Genomic DNA, 18,458 nt, shown 5'->3' on the forward strand with positions numbered 1-18,458 from the left:
GTAATGACAATATCATCCACATATACCACCAGTAAGATCTCCCTAGCATGCGAATCATGGATAAATACTGAGTGATCAACCTGACACTGTTTCATACCAAACTTCTTTATCACTTCACTGAATCTACCAAACCACGCACGAGGGGACTGTTTAAGTCCATAAATGACCTTTAGTCTGCACACCTTATCCCCTGAGCAACAAACCCCAGTGGCTGCTCCATATAGACCTCCTCAAGGAGATCACCATGTAAAAAGGCATTTTTTATGTCAAGTTGAAACAGAGGCCAATCATACATAGCAACTAGAGATATTAAAGTACAAACGAAACCAATTTTAGCAACAGGAGAGGTCTTCGTATAGTCAATACCATATGTTTGGGAATAGCCTTTGGCAACCAGTCGATCTTTCAATCTCTCTACATTACCATCAGGTAAATACTTAACAATGTATACCCACTTATAACCCACAACATGCTGAGATACCACGTGTGATTATGAGCCAAAGCTGAGAGTTCTTCCATTGCATGGCGCCACCTTGGAGGTGCAAATAGGCGCTCAAGCGAGGCGTATTTTAGGGTAGGCGCCTTGCCTAGGTCCTAGGCGCAGCCCATTCAAAAGGTGCATGCCTGGTGCACCTAGGCATGCGTCTTTTGAAAATTTGCTGCTTTTTCCTTTTTTTTTTTTAGTCTGGCCGTTGGGCCAGGGGCTCCACCCCTGGACCCCCGTGCCACGCCCCTCGAGGCCAGCCCAAACAAGTCCATGTTAAGGTCTTAAATTCTTAGATTTCACACAAAAAATAAAAATTTTATAGTTTTAATTGCATTTAAGAAGATATTTTATTAAGATGAATGAATGGACAACATTACCAAATAGGGTCTCGAAATTTGGTAATGTCCATTCATTCATCTTAATAAAATATCTTCTTAAAAGCAATTAAAACTATAAAATTATTATTTTTTGTGTGAGATCTAAGAATTTAAGACCCTAACATGGACTTGTTTGGGCTTACCTCAAGGGGCGTGGCACAAAGGTGGCTTGTAGAATTAGGAATATAATATGTCACATTAGCTACTTGATGCATTTGAGAAAAAAAAGAGATTGTGGGTTTTATATGCTTGAAAATGTTTTATATGTTTGATTTCATTTTTAAATTCTCATTTGAATATGCTTTACATATTATATTTATGTGTTTTAATTTTAGATAATAGATTTTTTAAAACATTTATTTTAAAACTTAAGTTAATATTTTTATTAATATTATGTTTTATAATTTTTTGAATTTTTAGCTTTTTTTTTTTTTTAAATTGTGTGCCTTGCCTCAAAAAGGCGTGCGCCTCGCCTTGCGCTTTTAAAATACTGTTGGGAAGCAAAAAGGTGAGATACAAAAACATAATTGGAAATTATGAAGTGTACAACTCAGTTTACTTTTCCGCAAGGCAATAAGAAGATCAAGGTTAGAAACAAGAGGTGGAGTTGGTGGGGGGACAACTAACGGATCTGTCGATGGTGAAGAAGCTGGAGGAGCTGGTACATGTTGATGCGTACACTTGGCGGATGGGTGGTTGTTCAACAGGAAGTTGTAATGGAGGTGAAGACTTAATCACAACTGGAACAAGTGGGATGGGGTCCTCAACAGGAATTGGAAGAGGAGGAGGAGGTGAGGTAGAAGAAGAGACATCATCGGACCTAGAAAAAACAGAATAAATTCAAAGAAACTAACATCAAGGCACACAAAGGAATGTTGAGAACTGGGGTTATAACACTTATACCCTTTCTGGGTTTGGAAATAGCCAAGGAAGATACACTTGGTGGATCGTGCATCTAATTTGTCCACTCCAGGTCTAAGATTATGAACAAAACATACACACCCAAAAACCCTAGGAGTAAGGGGAAAAGGAGACAAGGTAGAAAACAAAGTGGTGAAAGGAGAATGACCTTCAAGGATGGGCGTGGGCATCCGGTTAATGAGGAAAGAAGATTTAAGCACAACATCACTCCAAAAATCTTTGAGTACATTCAAATGATGCAAAAGGGACCAAGCAGTTTCCAAAAGATGGCGTTTCTTTCTCTCAGCCACCCCATTTTGCTAAGGTGTATAAGTACATGAAGTTTGATGGATAATGCCATGTTCCAAATACTCCTGAAACGGTGCATAAAAGTATTTGTGACCATTATTAGAATGAAGAATCTTAATGTGTACACCAAATTGGTTGCGCATTTTAGCATAAAGTTTTTGGAAAATGGAAACAATTCACTCCTTTCTTTCATTAGGTAAATCCATGTCATCCTTGAATAATCATTAACAAAAATAACGAAGTATTTGTAACCATTGTATGACACTATTTTATTTGGACCCCAAATATTTGAATGAGCTAAAGAAAAATGACTCAACATACGATTATCAACCCTAGGACTAAAGGGAACATGGGTGATGTTTCCCCAATTGACACGACTCGCAATCCAAAACAGAAAGACGATTCAACAATGGGATAAGTGACTTTAGTGTTTAAGCGATGGATGACCAAGTCTACAGTGCCACTAAAGAGGAGAAAGAGATGTCTAAAGAGCTATTGACGAACCAACACCACCATCAAGATAATACAGTCCACCAGCTTCATGCCCTCCACCAATCTTCATCACTGTCTTGAGATCTTGAAAAACACAAGAAGAGGGGTAAAAGGTGATAGAGCAATTAAGAGACTTGGTTAGCTTACTAACAGACATAAGATTAAAAGGGAATTTGGGAACATACAAAACTGAGGACAAGGATAAAGGGTTTATGCCAACATTTCCAACACCACAAATGGAGGATGCAGAACCATTAGCAAGGGTAACAAAATGCGATGTGGAGCACTGTCAAAGGGAGGAAAACATACCTCGAGTCCCAGTCATAATGATCGGAAGCTCTAGAGTTGATAATCCATGAGGTGGGTTTGGATGCCAGACAAGCCATACCTGAATGTGCGAGAGTAGCTGTATTTTGTTGAGAGGTGGTCTGGATAAACCGCTCATACTCATCACGTGGGACAGTCATCATCTCCTTTCCAGAGACATCCGTTGATGTAGAAGGCATCTGAATAGGTTGTTGGATATCTTGTCTGGAACTACCATCACTGCATGATTTGCCCAAGTTGAAGGTGGGCCATGCAAATCATAAGAAAAGCTAATAGTGTGTGCCCTTCCATACCACAATGTGTATACCTCGGACCATTACTACGTCCTCTGCCACGAGTTCCCCCTTAATCTCGACCTCCAACACGTCGACCACCACAACGACCATATATGGATCCACTGCTACCACTATGACCGGGCTGAACTCCCCGATCTCCACCTCTAACACCACGGCCTCCCCCTCTCATCACTGCAAAGGTAGACCTGTCAAAGATATTAGAATTCTTTGTGGGCCCAACAGAAATCCTTCGAAGATGGGCAAACACCTCTTCTAGAGCTGACCCTCCTGGTATCTATGCTCTCATTGGTTCATATTCATATTTCAGCCCTACTAAAAATCTGGTCACATCTAGTTCTCTCTGTTGTTGCCAAATCTTAACATCAGAAGTGAGGGGATGATATACATGTTAGACAGTTTTGTATGCCCTTAGCTTCAATCGGATTTGATGTACTTTTGTTATTTAGTGGAAATAAATTAAAGTGCATGTTTGATTCATGTTGTTTGGTATAATTCTGTGTAAGACTCTAAAACTGGACACTTATAGAATCTTGTGTTAGTTTTAAATGTTCACAGCCATTGGATAAGTCTGGGGAGATTTATCCTGCCAAGGCTGATACTGGTGTGTCACCAAGTGTTGGGATGGCTTGTTTCGGCCATCAAGGTAAGACCCAAGGCACATGCAGTATGGGATTGCTTGAACCCTTGAACCAGACCAGATTTTCAGTATTGCCCTAGACTCGATTATTACATATCACTAGGTGCCGGATCAGGCTGTCTTTGATGTGTCAATCAGTGAAATCCTTAGTGGGGGTCAAAACCTGGACATGTTGGGGCAGTCTGAGAATTCATCCGAGTGAGTGGTCATAGTGACAGGATCAACGCCTTTGTCGGACAATGGTAATCGGGAATGCACTCTCTCTGATGGAAACCAAACTGCCGACAATTGATTTCAATCGTTGGAATTTTGTTTTGCAAAAATAAGATATATATATATATATATATATATATATATGTATATGTACGGTTTCAAAAGATTTGCAAAAGGTTTTAATTCCCGGGATCCATGTGAGTAGAGAGTGCGGCATTGTTCCTTGCAGCCGAGAGAGAGGTCTTCTCTTGTCAGGCAGTGCTTGATCATTAAGGGCTGAGAGGTTAAGTGTAAGACCATTTAGGATAATACCTGATGGGCTAATCTTGCACCTGCCCACAGTCCCTGGGCTTTTATAAGATGGCTTGGCCCAGGGACCACTTAATGTAAGTGTTGGGCCCATAGGGTCCATGTGATGGGCTCAAGGGGGTCACTGAGTCTTTCAGTGAATTCGGCTGGGCCTTGTAATAAAGGTTGGGCCGAACCCATGTGGCTGGTGTGTAGATCAATGCTTGGGTCCCACACCATACAAAGAAGCCCAACTGGGCAACAGGTTGGAAACTAGTTAAACACTGAACACTTAATGGGCCAAAAGCCCATTTCGAATTGGGCTGATATGATCACCAGTTCATAGGGCGAATCTGAGATTAGTGTTAGTAAAAAGATTGGGTCTTTGACCTTATCCACTCTAAGAGACCAAATTCAAATTAGATTTGAATTTGGTAACCTCCTGATAAGATCAGGAGTTAACTAACTTAATCTGCAGATAAGATTAAGATTAACCTCTATCCAAATACTGATTTCGATTGGGATAACTCCCAAAATATTGGGAGGTTTCTTGATCAAGAAGAAAGAGGAGAAAACCCTAGCAGAAATATCAGATTTCGAACTAGGGGGTTGGAGTAAGCAAGAAACACATCCTGCAATCTGAGATTTGATCTCTCACAGACTCTAGAGAGAAGAGACAATTCTGCCCTCTTCGTCCTTGGATTTCTCCTCCTTCAGCCGCTGCCACTACCTGTTGGAAGATTGGATCTTTGCAGCAACAGGAAGTCAAGAAAGCAGTTCTTGACAATAGTCTTGCAAGAAAGACACTAGGATTCGGTGTTCAAGGTTTCCAAAGGGTTCTTGTGAAGAATCTAGTGTGTAGGACGCACCTTGCTGGTTCCGTTCCATCCACAGCTGTGTCATCTTCAGCAGGAGCGGATCTTGGTTACTTCTTTGGGCGTGAACACCAACTTTGGGAGATATTATTTCTCCGGATCAGGTATAATTCTTCCTGTTTCCTTTTGGTTCAGATCTGATTTGTTTATGGTTCAAATAGGACCCTTGAATAATGTATTCTAAATTTAGGGAATATGATTCCCAGTTGGAAGAAGGTAGGAAATTTTTTTGAAATTCGCCCCCAATTCCGCACCGTTCTTGGCGTCCATTAGATGGATCCTACCATTCTTTCAATACATTCAACTCATTACGAAGGTTCCTCATGCTAGCATAGTACTTCTCAAGATTCTGATTACCCTGTTGCAGATTAAAGTACTCTCGATAAAGCTGATACACTTTAGTAGTATTGTGTTGTCTCGAGTAAAATTTCTTGGCATGGTCCCAAATCTCCTTGGCTGTATCTAGGAACATAAAATCACATTGATCTTGGGTTCCATACTATTCCATAACCAGGTCATAATTTGTGCATCTTCTTGTTCCCAATGACCCAATGACTATACTCCTGAGAGTTAGTGGGAGGTTTTTCTTCTTTTACATGCTTTACTTTCTTCTTAGCTCTAAGAAAGACCTCTACAGATTTCGCCCAAGGCACATAATTCTCCCCATTCAACTTGATAGAAGTCATCTGAACATTCAGGTAGTCAGTGGGAACCATAACACTAGATTTGTATTCACTACTGTCTCCCATATCTGAATTCCCTTTTTTTTTCGTATATCAAACTTCTAAATCAGTTTTCACTACACTGCACACTAGTGAAACCACTAACAATCACAATTTTCAGCAGTAGCCGTCACTGATTTCTTCACTTTCAGCACCATAAAACTACCACACAACTACCTGAATACACACCATAGCACTAGCAACTCACCAACCACTTGATTCACACTGAAACACACATATAGCCCGCCTATTTGATCACCAAAAACCAACCTGACATTCAACTGTCCACTGCATCACCTAAAACAGCCCCTTTCGTACCACCGATTAGAGGGCTTCCTACAAACCACCACAAACACCCACTAAACCACTGACAGGAGGCATGGAAACCTCCCAAGGGAAAGGGTGATCACTCCTTTTCACCCATTTCCCTATCTCCAACGGATGATGAAGAAAACTATAAAACCCTAGGCTGAATGGCGATAGAATAGAATTTTGGGCAGATCTGATTTTGTCACAGTGGCTCTGATACCATGATAAAGTTCAAACCTGCACTAGAATTCTGTTAGAAATAGTATTAGAGGAAGATTAGAGGAGATAGAAGAGAGAGGAAGAGAAGGGAAGAGAAGAAAGGAGGAGAAAACTGGTTTGAACAAAAGAGAAAAGTCACTCTCTCTAGTCGGCTAGGTTATATTTATATGTTTCTATTAAATAAACAAAAGACTATTATGTCCCTACTTAAGTATGGGACACATCACTTAACATAAACATTAAACATCAGCTTAAACATAAATAGAAAGACTAAACTACCCCTATACAATCGATAACAATGGTATAGGGGCAACTGTTTCTTTTATTTTGTTGGATTTTGTTGCTGGTTATTGGTGTTGTTTATATGTAAAGTGGGGTGGTCTTTGGCTGGGTCTGTCTCGGCAATGCCTTATTTTATAGTTATCTGCCTTTTTCTTTTCTTTTTTTTTTTTTCTGATTGGATGCCTTTTTCTTCTTTTCATAATTTTCTTTACTATAAAATGACTGTTGTTTTCTTTTGCTAACAGTATCCCTTCATTGCAGATTGATATGAAGCCTAAGAAACTTAGACTTCTCAATTTTGTCTCATTACAAAAGTTACCAACTTGGAATTCTTGGTTGGAATTTTTAAAAACTAAGGCATTTGTCAAGGACTGAAGTTATACTAATCTTATTTAAACTCAAATAGAACTAAAAAGGAATAAATAAACGAAGTGGATATCACCACTAAACAATCAATGACATAAAGTAGAAGATGGATTCTGTGGCAAGACGAATTCTAGTGCTTTTATCCGGAAGAGTGAGAATGTTTTACCCAATATGTGCAGTCAGGTGGATCATATAGTTTTTAGTTTTCTACTACCTTTTGATCTATAGATGGCTCTTGCTTTGTGCCCAAGGAAATTTAGACTGACATGGAAATTGCACTCTGCCACATTGGTGATATTCTGATGTTCTCCATAGACTTGATCAATTTGAAAGATGCCTTTATCAACTATAGAGAACCCAAAGCAAGGATGTTTTGGAATTTGGCAGTTTAGAATAGGGTAAGTGTCTGACTTTGTTTGTTTCCCATGTTGTTATCTATCCTAGAAGGTTTGCTCATTTTTATTGTCCCTTTCTTTTTATTTTGTTCAAATATCTGATATATCTTATTTAAACTGTATTTTGTGGACAAGTTACATTTACCTTCTAAATCTGCTTTATTGGACTTGTTCTTCATTTCTTGCTACTTGCTGATTATGCTTGTCTGTGTTTTAATGCCTTCTATTTTCAGCATGAGATAATTGTTTTGTTGTTTTTCACCACTCAAAACGTTTTCTTCTTCACATTGCTCACTTATAACTTATATTACTATTCTCTTTTGATTGGTCCATAACTTCATAATGATATCAAAAGCTACTAGTTTTAAAAACTTTGTTTTGGATCTCTATTGCTAGCTGTATGAATGAGTTGCCCAAGAAGTTCATGAATGGTACTTTGATATTTAGATTCTAATTATTCTGGTTTTTGTCATTCTAGGTGTCATGATGCAGAGCAAAACCTGGATGAGATGAATAGGCACCCTATCAATTCCAAGGAAAAGCATGCCCTCACTCAGGTGTTTCCTATGCTAAAATTTATTTTGTAAAGATTTTCTACACTAAATTCTAGTTCTCAATAAGTTCCACAATAAATTAATTCTGAGTTTCTAATTATCTCGAGTCTATCTTTGCTTTTAATCTACGTCATTCAAGTAGGAGTGGCATTTTATTAGTTATTTTGTTGATCCTTTCCAGGTGGAGGTTAATGATGTTCCCCTTCATACCGAGGATAAGGATGGCATCCTAGATAATGAGTTGTTTGAGAATAGGCAGACTTTTTTGGGCTTCTGTCAGGGAAACCATTACCAATATGATACACTCCGTCGGGCCAAGCATTCCACAATGATGATATTGTACCATTTCCACAATCCAGCTGTGCCTGCTGTCATTGCTACTTGCAGCATTTGCTATAAAGATATTGAGGCTGGACAGGGATGGCATTGTGAGGTCTGCTCTGATTATGATGTGTGTGCTGTATGCTATCAGAAGGAAGTGGTTGATCATAATCATAAGTTGATAAAACATCCTTCCATGGCTAATCATAAAATAAAGAACAGAGAGGTTCGGAAGAGAAAGGCTTTGCAGGTATATTCTCCTCTAGCTTTGGAATTTAGAATTCTTTGTTCCTCATTTATTTACTACTTATTTGTTACTCTATTCAAGGTATCTATACCTAGGCACCAGACAGTAGTTTTGTTGGGAAAACTGTACGTACCAATTAGGGGTACAAGTCAGGCCAGGTTAGGTCAACCCTAACCCTAACCAACCCAAAATTTTTGGGTTGGGTTGGGATCAGGTTTGCCCAACTTCTCTACTTCCTTTTGCCAAATGTTCTTATTTCCTACACTCCGGTTGAGGTTGATTCAGTTTTAGCATTGTCATATGTAAAAGGACGTAATCGGTTTTAGCATATGTACATACATGCATATAGATAGGTAGGATCCATGCATGCATGCATATATGCATAAGTACTTAAATAAATGTTTACATGATATTTTACATATAAATATGAAGCTAAGTCGGGTTTGGGTTGGCCAAGGCCTCAACTCTAACCCAACCCAAGAGGCAAAGATTAAGTCATGTTCATACTTTTCAACCTGACCCAACTCAACCTGACTTTTTCGGGTTGGGTTTGGGGTAACTCAACCTAAGTTGCAGCCCTAGTACCAATAGAACGTAGGTGCATAATTAGAGATGAAACAATGACAAGGTATAGCTCTTATTCTTCTTTTCCTGGATGCTGAGTGCTGACAAATAAGGCCCTCTCAGGTTTCAGTAAGGGAGACTTGAACAGAAATCTGTTGAAAATACTTCACTCATTGCCAATTGATCCTCAGCCTGCATAGAAGCAGACTGGGGCATATATTATCAGGCTTGGATTAAAAGTATGCATGCATTTTCTTGTCTGAGTGTTCCATTGGTTCATCTGGTTCAGATTAAGGTTCATATTTTGAAACTCACAACCGTTTTGCAAACCTGGTTTCCTAGGGGTACGCTTCTACTTCGGTTCTCTACAGTCTGTGCCTTTGAGCTGTTGATTCACTGGTGCAGAAGTTAATCTATTTAAACGTCAATGGAATATGATTGTTTATAATGAGTGATATACTATTAGTAGCAGGCATAGCATGGGAGAGATGGTAATCAGCATATTTTTGTGCACTTACTTTTGCTTGTTCATGGTTGATTCACTGTTAAGAGCAAGCTTTTAGGAGAATCTAGGTATCACCTTTACTTTAGAAACAGATCTAGGTATCCATTTTTTCTCTCTTTAGTAATCACTTCTAGAAACTGATTCTTTGTAAAGGATAACAGTAGTCCCTTTTTAATCCAATCACCTTGTATATTCTGTGTGAAGTAATTGGATTTGTTTCTGTAGATGAGGAAGTTGCTGGATGTTCTCATGCATGCTTCTCGGTGTGCCATCAATCATTGCAATTATCCGAATTGTGATAAAATAAAAAAATTGTTCTGCCATAGTAAATATTGCAAGACCCGTGCCACTGGAGGCTGTGGACACTGCAAGAAGACTTGGTTCCTCCTGAGGTTACATTCTCGGAATTGCAGACGAATGGAATGCCCTGTACCACGTTGCATGTGTGTATAATGCTTTTGTCTTTAAGTTTTTATTATCTATTTGCCTTTTTCAAAGTTGTTAGTAGATTCTCTATTAATTGCTATATTTGCAGAGATATAAGAAATCACATGAAGAGGCTTCAGTTGCAAGTGGATTCTCGACGAAGGGCTGCAGTTACAGAGCCAGTGAGACGGCAAGAATCTGAGGTTGCAGTATACTGTAGATAACCTTAAGTGTACAGTCAACAATGGGATGATCACTTGCAACATCTACAATGACAGCAATTGTACAATTAGGTCAACGGATGGCATTTGAGGAGCAATAAAACCATAGTTGCAAATACTTGGTAAAACTAAAAATAAATTTGTAAAATATAATTCATTTTTGCTTACATAAAGATCGGCTCCCTCTCTCTCTCTCTCTCACACACAAACACATATTTTCATGGCCAGTAAACTGTATTACCCTTTTTTACCTCAACCATCAACAATGAAATACTGAAAAAAGAAAAGCTCATTTTAACAACTTTTTCCCATTTTCTTTCTTGGACCAGACAGCATACTTCTTTCTTTGCACCGGGGTGGGGGAGGAAGGACTTTTTCTCTCATTTCAAAATGCAATTACCATCTGGTTACTTAACTATAGTCAGCATTCGGCAGTAACAACTGTACAGGTGGCAGGAGCCATCCCCTGCTTCCAGTAAATAGGATATGGGGTTTTGTAGTTCCAGTACCTTTGTCACACAACCAAGTTCATCGGAGTTCCAGTAACCTTGTTGAATGGATGTGAGGTGATTGATTGATTATAGCATCCTCTGATACTTTAGTTTCGTTTCCCGATCACATTTTGTAAATGTTAGTCATAGCTGTCTATCATCTTCTGAACAGATACTGGCATTCTGTAAAAGAGTTTATTAGTTTGATCATCAAAGAAGAAAAAAAAGTTGTATCATTGCTTTTCTGAAATGCTGCCAACCATAAATACATTCTTGAATTCTCAATTATGATACAGCATATAGGCTTAGATCCATCTTTAATCCTTTGTAGAGACCTGTATAAATAATTAGATGCCTAGGGAAAAGTTTGTTCGAATTCATATTCTAAGGTTGACCCAAATTCAATAGATTTATAATTGGATTAAATATGGTTTGACACAAATGTCCTGTATATGCCTGTGGATGTATGATGCCAAAAGTTGTCTTGGCTTCACATACAGACCATGTTGAAAAATCTAACCCATTTATTTTCCTCCTTCCCCACTCTCTTCTTGTGCACTCAATTAGTATGATATCTTGATAACAGGAAGTTATAAAAGCGTCATCAGTTGTTTCTAGCTCATTTTATTAATATATCATTCTTAGATTAACATGCTTTTTAATAAGCAACTGCTCAACATGTTAATGGTATGCAATATTACAAATGTTGGTTGTTAGCTTTGTTTTCCCATCTTTCGTTTTCTCTTTAACTTGGCGGTTGTTCGCCAATATTAATGGTTTATTTTTTTGAACAAAAGCAACTGTCATGTCTGCAAAAGTATATCAAAGTAATCTTTCAACTGTTGCATGGCTCAAGAAAATGGTACAAATATGTGGTTTGAGCAAATTTGTACTGTCATTCAATGTGTTGCAACTCCATCAATGCAAGTTGTATCCGGTTAACAGCCAGCGTTAGAACTTTTGTCAAACTCTTATAGTCATGGATCTTATCTTGAGGAATGGCGAAACAGGATACATGTAGCTAAATCCATATAATTGGGAGATATTCAAAACGTGATACAAATGATGATGTGATAGAGATCACCTAATGGTCTTATCTCCTGCTATAGATAAAATCATGGTTGTCAAAGGTGGTATTTCGTTTTGTAGAACTCTGCAAGTGTCCTATAAAGTATGACAGAATTACAATACTGAAAGTCTCTTCTATCGTCATCGGGAACCAAGGTTTTAAAAACCGGGCTGGACATGGAACTGTTTTAGGGACCGGTTTTTGGGTCAAGCGGTGTGACCATCTGGTTTGGTTGAACAGTCTGACCATTGCCTGTTTTGACTTAAAAAAATAAAATAATAATTAAAATAAAAAATGTCTAAAACTGTTGTTTGAGTCGACAGTTCAACTGCCCAAATCATTGGGTCATTGATCAAATCAACGGTTTTGGCCCAAAAGCAATTTTTGGATGAAACAAAACCGATTCCAAGGTCAAGTGGTCCAACCATCCGGTCCGGTTTGGTTTTCAAAACCATTCTCTTGTACGCGGGCTTTGAAGATCATGTACCATCACCAAGGAATGAATTTCACAAGGGCTTCTTCTTTATGATCCATTGGCTGATCCTTTTCTCTTTGACCCAATCTGTAGACCAACTGTTTCAGTATTTTATATATATATATATATATATATATATATATATGGCCAAACATCTTTTTGTACCTCTTCAATGGTCTAAGAAGATACCAACCTGCAAGAACAGATTTCTCTCGATCAATCTAGAATCTATCTATCAAACTCCCTTAAAGAGAGCAGAAAACCCAGATAAACAGACAGAGAGCTGAGCTGCCCAATATTGGATCATCTAAAAGAGGTCCCACTCCCACCCCATCTCACCTTGAATTTGAAGCATTAACCATGGGAAGAAGTTCACAGAAGTGTTGGAGTCTACGTGTTCAAGAAGAGTTAAGGACCTAGTCTGCTTAAAATCTACAAGGGGTCCTACTAGGTGCATTTACTACCACCACTGCATACAGCTTGCTAGCCTTCCAAGTACACTGACTACTGGCAGCAATTTCCACCTCTCACCATCTTTCCTTGAGATCCTACTGTTCTGCCCTAACTGAGCAGAGATAGCAATTAAGAACAGATCAAACCCAGATCCCCAAAAGAGCCGAAATTCAATTTCTTCATCTTAACAAAAATTCTCATTGGCTGAACTGTTGGGCTTGAGAGATTAAAATTAGAACAGAAACAAGAAAAAGGACAATTCTGAAGTGCCATATGGTTTGGGAATTTGGAGGGATGCATCATGCAACAGGCGTCTCGGGCGCAAGAGTCCCAACTCCAAACTTTTGGAACTTTAGATCGCTATTAAATAAGCATCTCAAGGGATTTCATATATATACATATGAAATGATATTTGCTATGGATCTCGGACTGAGTTATTGGAGTTTACATCGGGTGAGGAACACAGAGACCATCACAGGGTCCCAATTCTGACTGAGTGGTTGGAGTAATCTCTAGCTAAGTTATTTTTTAACATTTTATTTAAACTGCTTTTTTTATTATAATTACTATTTATTTTTTAAAATTAAAGGAAGTAATAGATGCTTTTAATGAAATGTGGTGGTTTTACTTTTAATGGGCCAAATCTTTATATGTTTCTAATTGACACCAAAATTTTTCTTTGAACGGGATCAATTTTGAAAAATTGGAATTTTAACCTAACATAAATTCTGAATTCCCTCAAGAATTTTAGAAGCCAAGTGAGTATATATAACTGCTCACCCTCATAGCATCCATAAGAAAGTGATTTCTTGATATTTGAAGTGGTTATTTTATTGGTTCGAAGTATATATACACCTGTGTATTGGCATAAGTGTATCAATACTAAAAACTATGCACTTTTTATATATTTTTTTAGTTTTTTTAAATTGGTTTTTATACAGGTTTATATATATTTTTTATTAAAAAAAGTTCCCAAAACGATACAAGACAAAAGTATAGAATATAAATAATAAGAAGTGATTTTGAAGGCCGATAGTTTAACAATGAACATGGTATTAAATAGAAGGGATAATGATTCATGTAATCGACCAGGCTTGGATGGTGATGATGCCACGAACCCACCAAGAGAGAATAAAAAATTGATGAATAAATCAGAATTGCCTCATAAAGGGATGCCTCACTATGTTAGAATGTCTTTTGGCTCTTTGCTTTCACCAATAAATCAGAATTGCCTCATAATATATCTGGAAATGAACCTACTAACATTTGACTCTCGCTGGATCAATGAAGAAACATTTATGTGCATCAAGAGAATTCCAATGAAGCTATCAAACCAAGATAATTCCACAAGAACGTATCAAAGAGAAGAAAAACAATCACAATCTCCTTAACAATAAAACCCCACCAAAACCCACAATTTGCTCCACTTGAGAATCCCAGTGAAGCTACCAAATGGGAATCCTTGTTTAAATTCTCATCACCCAACTTAGTTTTGAAACCTGCATCAGAAATGGCAGCCTCCTGCTGACACGGTTTAACCCCAAAAGGAACAGGACCTGTTGACATCAACTTAACAGGGTAGCAGAGATTTGGGTTGCTCCATGCAGCAAACCGCCTTCCCATATTTCCATAAAACCACTCAGAGAATTGAAGTTCTCCTGTCAGATCGTTTCTATACAGGTTGACAGTATTAAGACAAGGCATGGCCGAAAGCTTTGGAGGGACATGGCCTGAGAGATCGTTGTCGTTCAGACCAAGAAATCTCAATCTCTTTAGTTCTGCCATTGTGTCTGGAATTTCTCCTCTCAAACCCATGTTAGAGAGATCTAGAACGATCAAGCTCTGCATTTTTTCCCATTCAAAACTCATTAGATCTCCACCTATTGGATTGTTAGACAAGACCATCTCCTCCAGGGATACCATCTCTTGAAGTGACTGAGTCAACCCACCTGAAAATCTGTTGTTTCTAAGATCCAATAAAGTGAGATTCTTTAGATTCTTGAGCTCATTTGGTAGCTTTCCCTCCAAGAGATTGTTGCTCAAGTCTAGCTTTAGAAGAGAAGTCAAACCTCCAAAAGTCAACGGTAAAGACCCAGATAGAGAATTCCTGCTTAAATCAAAGATAAGCAGCTGAGCCAACCGTCCCAGACTCGCCGGAATTCGACCGGAAAATCGGTTCCTAGCGATAACCAGTCGCGTCAAGCCGACTAAATTACCAAGACCCATCGGCAGTTCTCCAGTTAAACCATTTTCTAAGAGCACTAACGATTGGAGCTTTGTGAGACTGCTGAAAATGGTGGGAATTTGCCCGATGAGACCCAGGTTTGAACGAAACTCCAAGGATTCCAGGCTTCCTGCTAGTTTCTCCCAGTTCTGTGTAGGGATGGAGATTGCGCGCTGAGCAGGAGAGATAAAGCAATTGAAGAATGAGAGGGTTTTTAGGTGCTTCAACTCGAATAGATGATGCCTGAATTCTACATTTCGGGTGCACGGGAATGAATTGTCATGGACTGTTCCGATGATCAAGTCTGTAACATACCAGAACCCATTGATGAAATCACAAGAGACTCCCTGTAAACAAATATATAGAGATTACCTTTAGAAAACTTGATATCATACTAAGATAAAAATGAGCTCAAGTATAGAATACTACAGCACCAAATTTATTTGAAGCCTGTGACTGAGAATATATAAGCAAGACAACAAATGATGAGCAGGTTTCAGTCCAAGAATGAACTATTACGTTGGTGTTTCAAAACTAAAGATTTTGCATTGGAAACTTCACAAAGGCTCAAAGAGAGTGGTTTATTCAACATTTCGAGTTGGAAAGTTCCATATGTTCTTTCAAATAGTATTCAATTAGCAATGACTAGTGAAATATAAACAGAAAAACTATTGCTTTGACTCAATAACTGAGACAACTACTGAAATAGTGAAAATGATTTGAAAACATATCATGAATGTGACTTTTAGAACCCAGTAATACCCCAACCTCAAACTGCAACCAGTAAGTAAAAAATGGTTTTTTTTCACAAATGGGTTGGTCTCATTTTTACTTTTTATTAGCTGTATATATGCTTGTATCCGGTAACAGAAAAGGTGATTTTCTGACCATTAATAGCAAGCTATAGGCTTGAACAGTTAATATCTTCTCTTTGTCTTTTTAGAGAGAGAGAGAGAGAGGTTAGAACACCTGTATTGGGGTCCAACCGCAGGGATCCGGGTAGAGCTCTGAGCCATTCCACCATCTCCCAACGAACCCTTGAATAGCAAAGTATAAAGCTTCTTTCTCTCTTTTCTCCATTGGAGTCCTGGATGCATCTGCTTCGTATGTATATGACATATCCAAAAGCAGTAGGACAAGAAGGAGAATAGCTTCGATGTTGACGACAAACCTCTTCATGGCTGATAAAGGCCGAGAAAGAGAACCCAACAAGAGAATGATTAAAAATTTAAGATAAACTGAGCTTAGACTGATAAGAGATGAGAAATGAACGTTAAGAGCAGACAATCATAGCTTGAACACAAGTCAGCAAACATCTTCCTGATTACTTCACAAGGGTTATTTACAGTCTTTCTGATTATGGACAAAAACAGAAGATTTTGAAGTCATGGAAACCAAAGGAAGGATATACCTGAAAGGAACAGACAAATTCATGGCTAGCCGAATTTTGTAAACAGATTATCAAATGAAAAAGGACAGAACCCACCAAAATATAGTAATTGACAAGAACGAAAACCCGGCTTTTGTAGAATCCACTACTTAGGAAAACAAACACACACACACACAAAGAAATGAGATAAAGAACCAGAGAGATTGACACAAGAAGAAGGGTTCTCTAATCCACCGAAAACAAATTAAAAAACAAACTGCTTTCATTACCACTTCATACGAAAAGCAAGGAAGGAGGTAGGGAATAGGCAGAGCCGCAGAGGACACGATCTGTAAGAAATCCCTTTACACTTGAGCGAAGACGACACGCCCCTCGAGATATAAAGCAATGGGTAAGATCAGAACACAGGAACAGAGAAGCAAGAGGTAAAAGCTTTTAAGTCTTTACAGTTACAGGCTCTGCTGTGCAGTAGCATTGTCCTTTCTGCTTTTATTGAAGGCTTTCCTGGAGATGGTTAACGGCCTTACGCTGTGGGGTTGCAGAGAGATCAGAATTCAGCAATGTGTAGAAATCGGATCGGACCGGACGGTTGAACCGTGGCCCAGTCCTAACTGGTTCGATCATACCCCAATAACTGGATTTGCTCAAAACCCGCTAAAAACCAGTTGATCGGCAGGTTGAACTGGAAAACCGGTGAACTGGTCTCGGTTTCATAAAACCGCCCGGGTCAAAGTACTGTTAAAAAAATTTAAAGCTAAAACCTCTTATTTTCACATTTTACTTTACCACTAATCAACCTCTTTACGACTAGTTATTGTATATATTATATTATTGTACACATATTTTAAAGAAAATGCAAGTCAAAAGGCTTGATCCCTATTCATTTTTTTTAAGGAAAAACTCCTGATTAATACCCTATGCTTTGGGCCTAGTGCCACTTTGGTCCCCAAACTTTAAAATACAACAATTCAGAAATCCAATTTTCAAAACATGACAATCCAATACTTGCTGTTGACTAGTTGTTAGTCAAACGTTAAGTGGTATTTGAAAAAAACACAAATGCTCTTCGAATATCATCTAATTTTCTTTATCAACCATGACAAAGAATTAACAGTATCAAATCCTTACCTCTTCTATTCAAAAAAGTTGGGGTCACCAGAATGCCCACTCAAATGTGACCCCCACTTTCTTGAATGGAAAAGGCAAAAGTTTGGAATTATTAACTTTTTGTCAATGTTTAGATGGTTGATAAAGAAAATTAAATAACAATTGAAGGGCATTTGTGCCTTTTTCAAAGTTTAAATAACACTAATTAATGCCAGGTACTGAATTGTCACATTTTAAAAGTTTGGGTGCTGAATTGTTGTATTTTAAAGTTCGAAACCAAAGTGGCACTAGGCCCAAATTACAAGATATTAATTGAAAATTTTCCATTTTTTTAATTAAAAAGCTTAACATCCATCTACCATATTTAAATAGATTAAAAATTATTAATATATTATATAATATTTATATGACCCATAATATATATTTATATGCCACATCATCACAGTTCGACTGGAGGTCGAACCTATGACCCGTAAACCTCTCCCCTCTCCCTTCTCCGGTTATATACCCAGTCTGGTTGTCTGAACAATAGAATTCAGTAGAAACGATAAATGGGGAAGGATCAGTAGGATTGGAGGACTGTTGAGACTTGGAGGGGACCATCTCTATTTTCTATGCATGAATATGCATGCAGAACCATTAAAGAAAAATCTGGGTTTTCTGTATTCTTTTCTTTGCTGCTTTCTTTCTTTTTGAGCTGGTGGAGGCTTTAACACAGTGAAATGAAAGTACGGATAAGGAAGGCAATGTCCTGGCGCCCCCAAAAGAAGACAGATTAGGAAGTCAATGACGTCTGAGAACTTGGGAACAATGGAAAGAGAACGGCTGAAAATGGACCAGGATGTTTGGCTGGACCTTGTACATTACCAGAACTATGTCCATCAATACAGGTATTGACTCAACTCATTAACTGTGGG

At 38.3% G+C, this 18,458-nt stretch overlaps 2 protein-coding genes across 3 annotated transcripts in view; one reads left to right on the forward strand and one right to left on the reverse strand.

Annotated features, from left to right (window-relative positions):
* LOC148854696 (histone acetyltransferase HAC1-like) overlaps positions 1–11,059 on the forward strand; it is a 32,823-nt gene extending 21,764 nt beyond the window's left edge. The window contains exons 9-12 of the mRNA XM_088984854.1: positions 7,973–8,051; positions 8,230–8,619; positions 9,911–10,128; positions 10,221–11,059. Of these exons, the coding sequence (XP_088840980.1) occupies positions 7,973–8,051; positions 8,230–8,619; positions 9,911–10,128; positions 10,221–10,335 (802 nt within the window). The 3' untranslated portion in view covers positions 10,336–11,059. The remainder of the gene's footprint in view (positions 1–7,972; positions 8,052–8,229; positions 8,620–9,910; positions 10,129–10,220) is intronic.
* A 2,942-nt stretch (positions 11,060–14,001) lies between these two features.
* On the reverse strand, positions 14,002–16,966 carry LOC148854697 (uncharacterized). 2 transcript variants are annotated; one of them, XM_088982880.1, is made up of 3 exons: positions 16,704–16,966; positions 16,014–16,225; positions 14,002–15,391 (listed from the first exon to the last, which is right to left on the reverse strand). In XM_088982880.1, exons 2-3 carry the CDS (start codon positions 16,221–16,223, stop codon positions 14,126–14,128), a joined length of 1,476 nt encoding a protein of 491 aa, XP_088839006.1. In that variant the 5' UTR covers positions 16,224–16,225; positions 16,704–16,966; the 3' UTR covers positions 14,002–14,125. The 2 variants fall into 2 exon arrangements, with proteins under 2 accessions (XP_088839006.1, XP_088839007.1); XM_088982881.1 differs by having other exon boundaries at positions 16,014–16,897.
* Positions 16,967–18,458: the final 1,492 nt, after the last annotated feature.

The sequence above is a fragment of the Nelumbo lutea genome, chromosome 4 (genome assembly GCF_056320005.1).
Source record: "Nelumbo lutea isolate HS-2025 chromosome 4, American lotus-T2T, whole genome shotgun sequence".
Lineage (NCBI taxonomy): Eukaryota > Viridiplantae > Streptophyta > Magnoliopsida > Proteales > Nelumbonaceae > Nelumbo > Nelumbo lutea.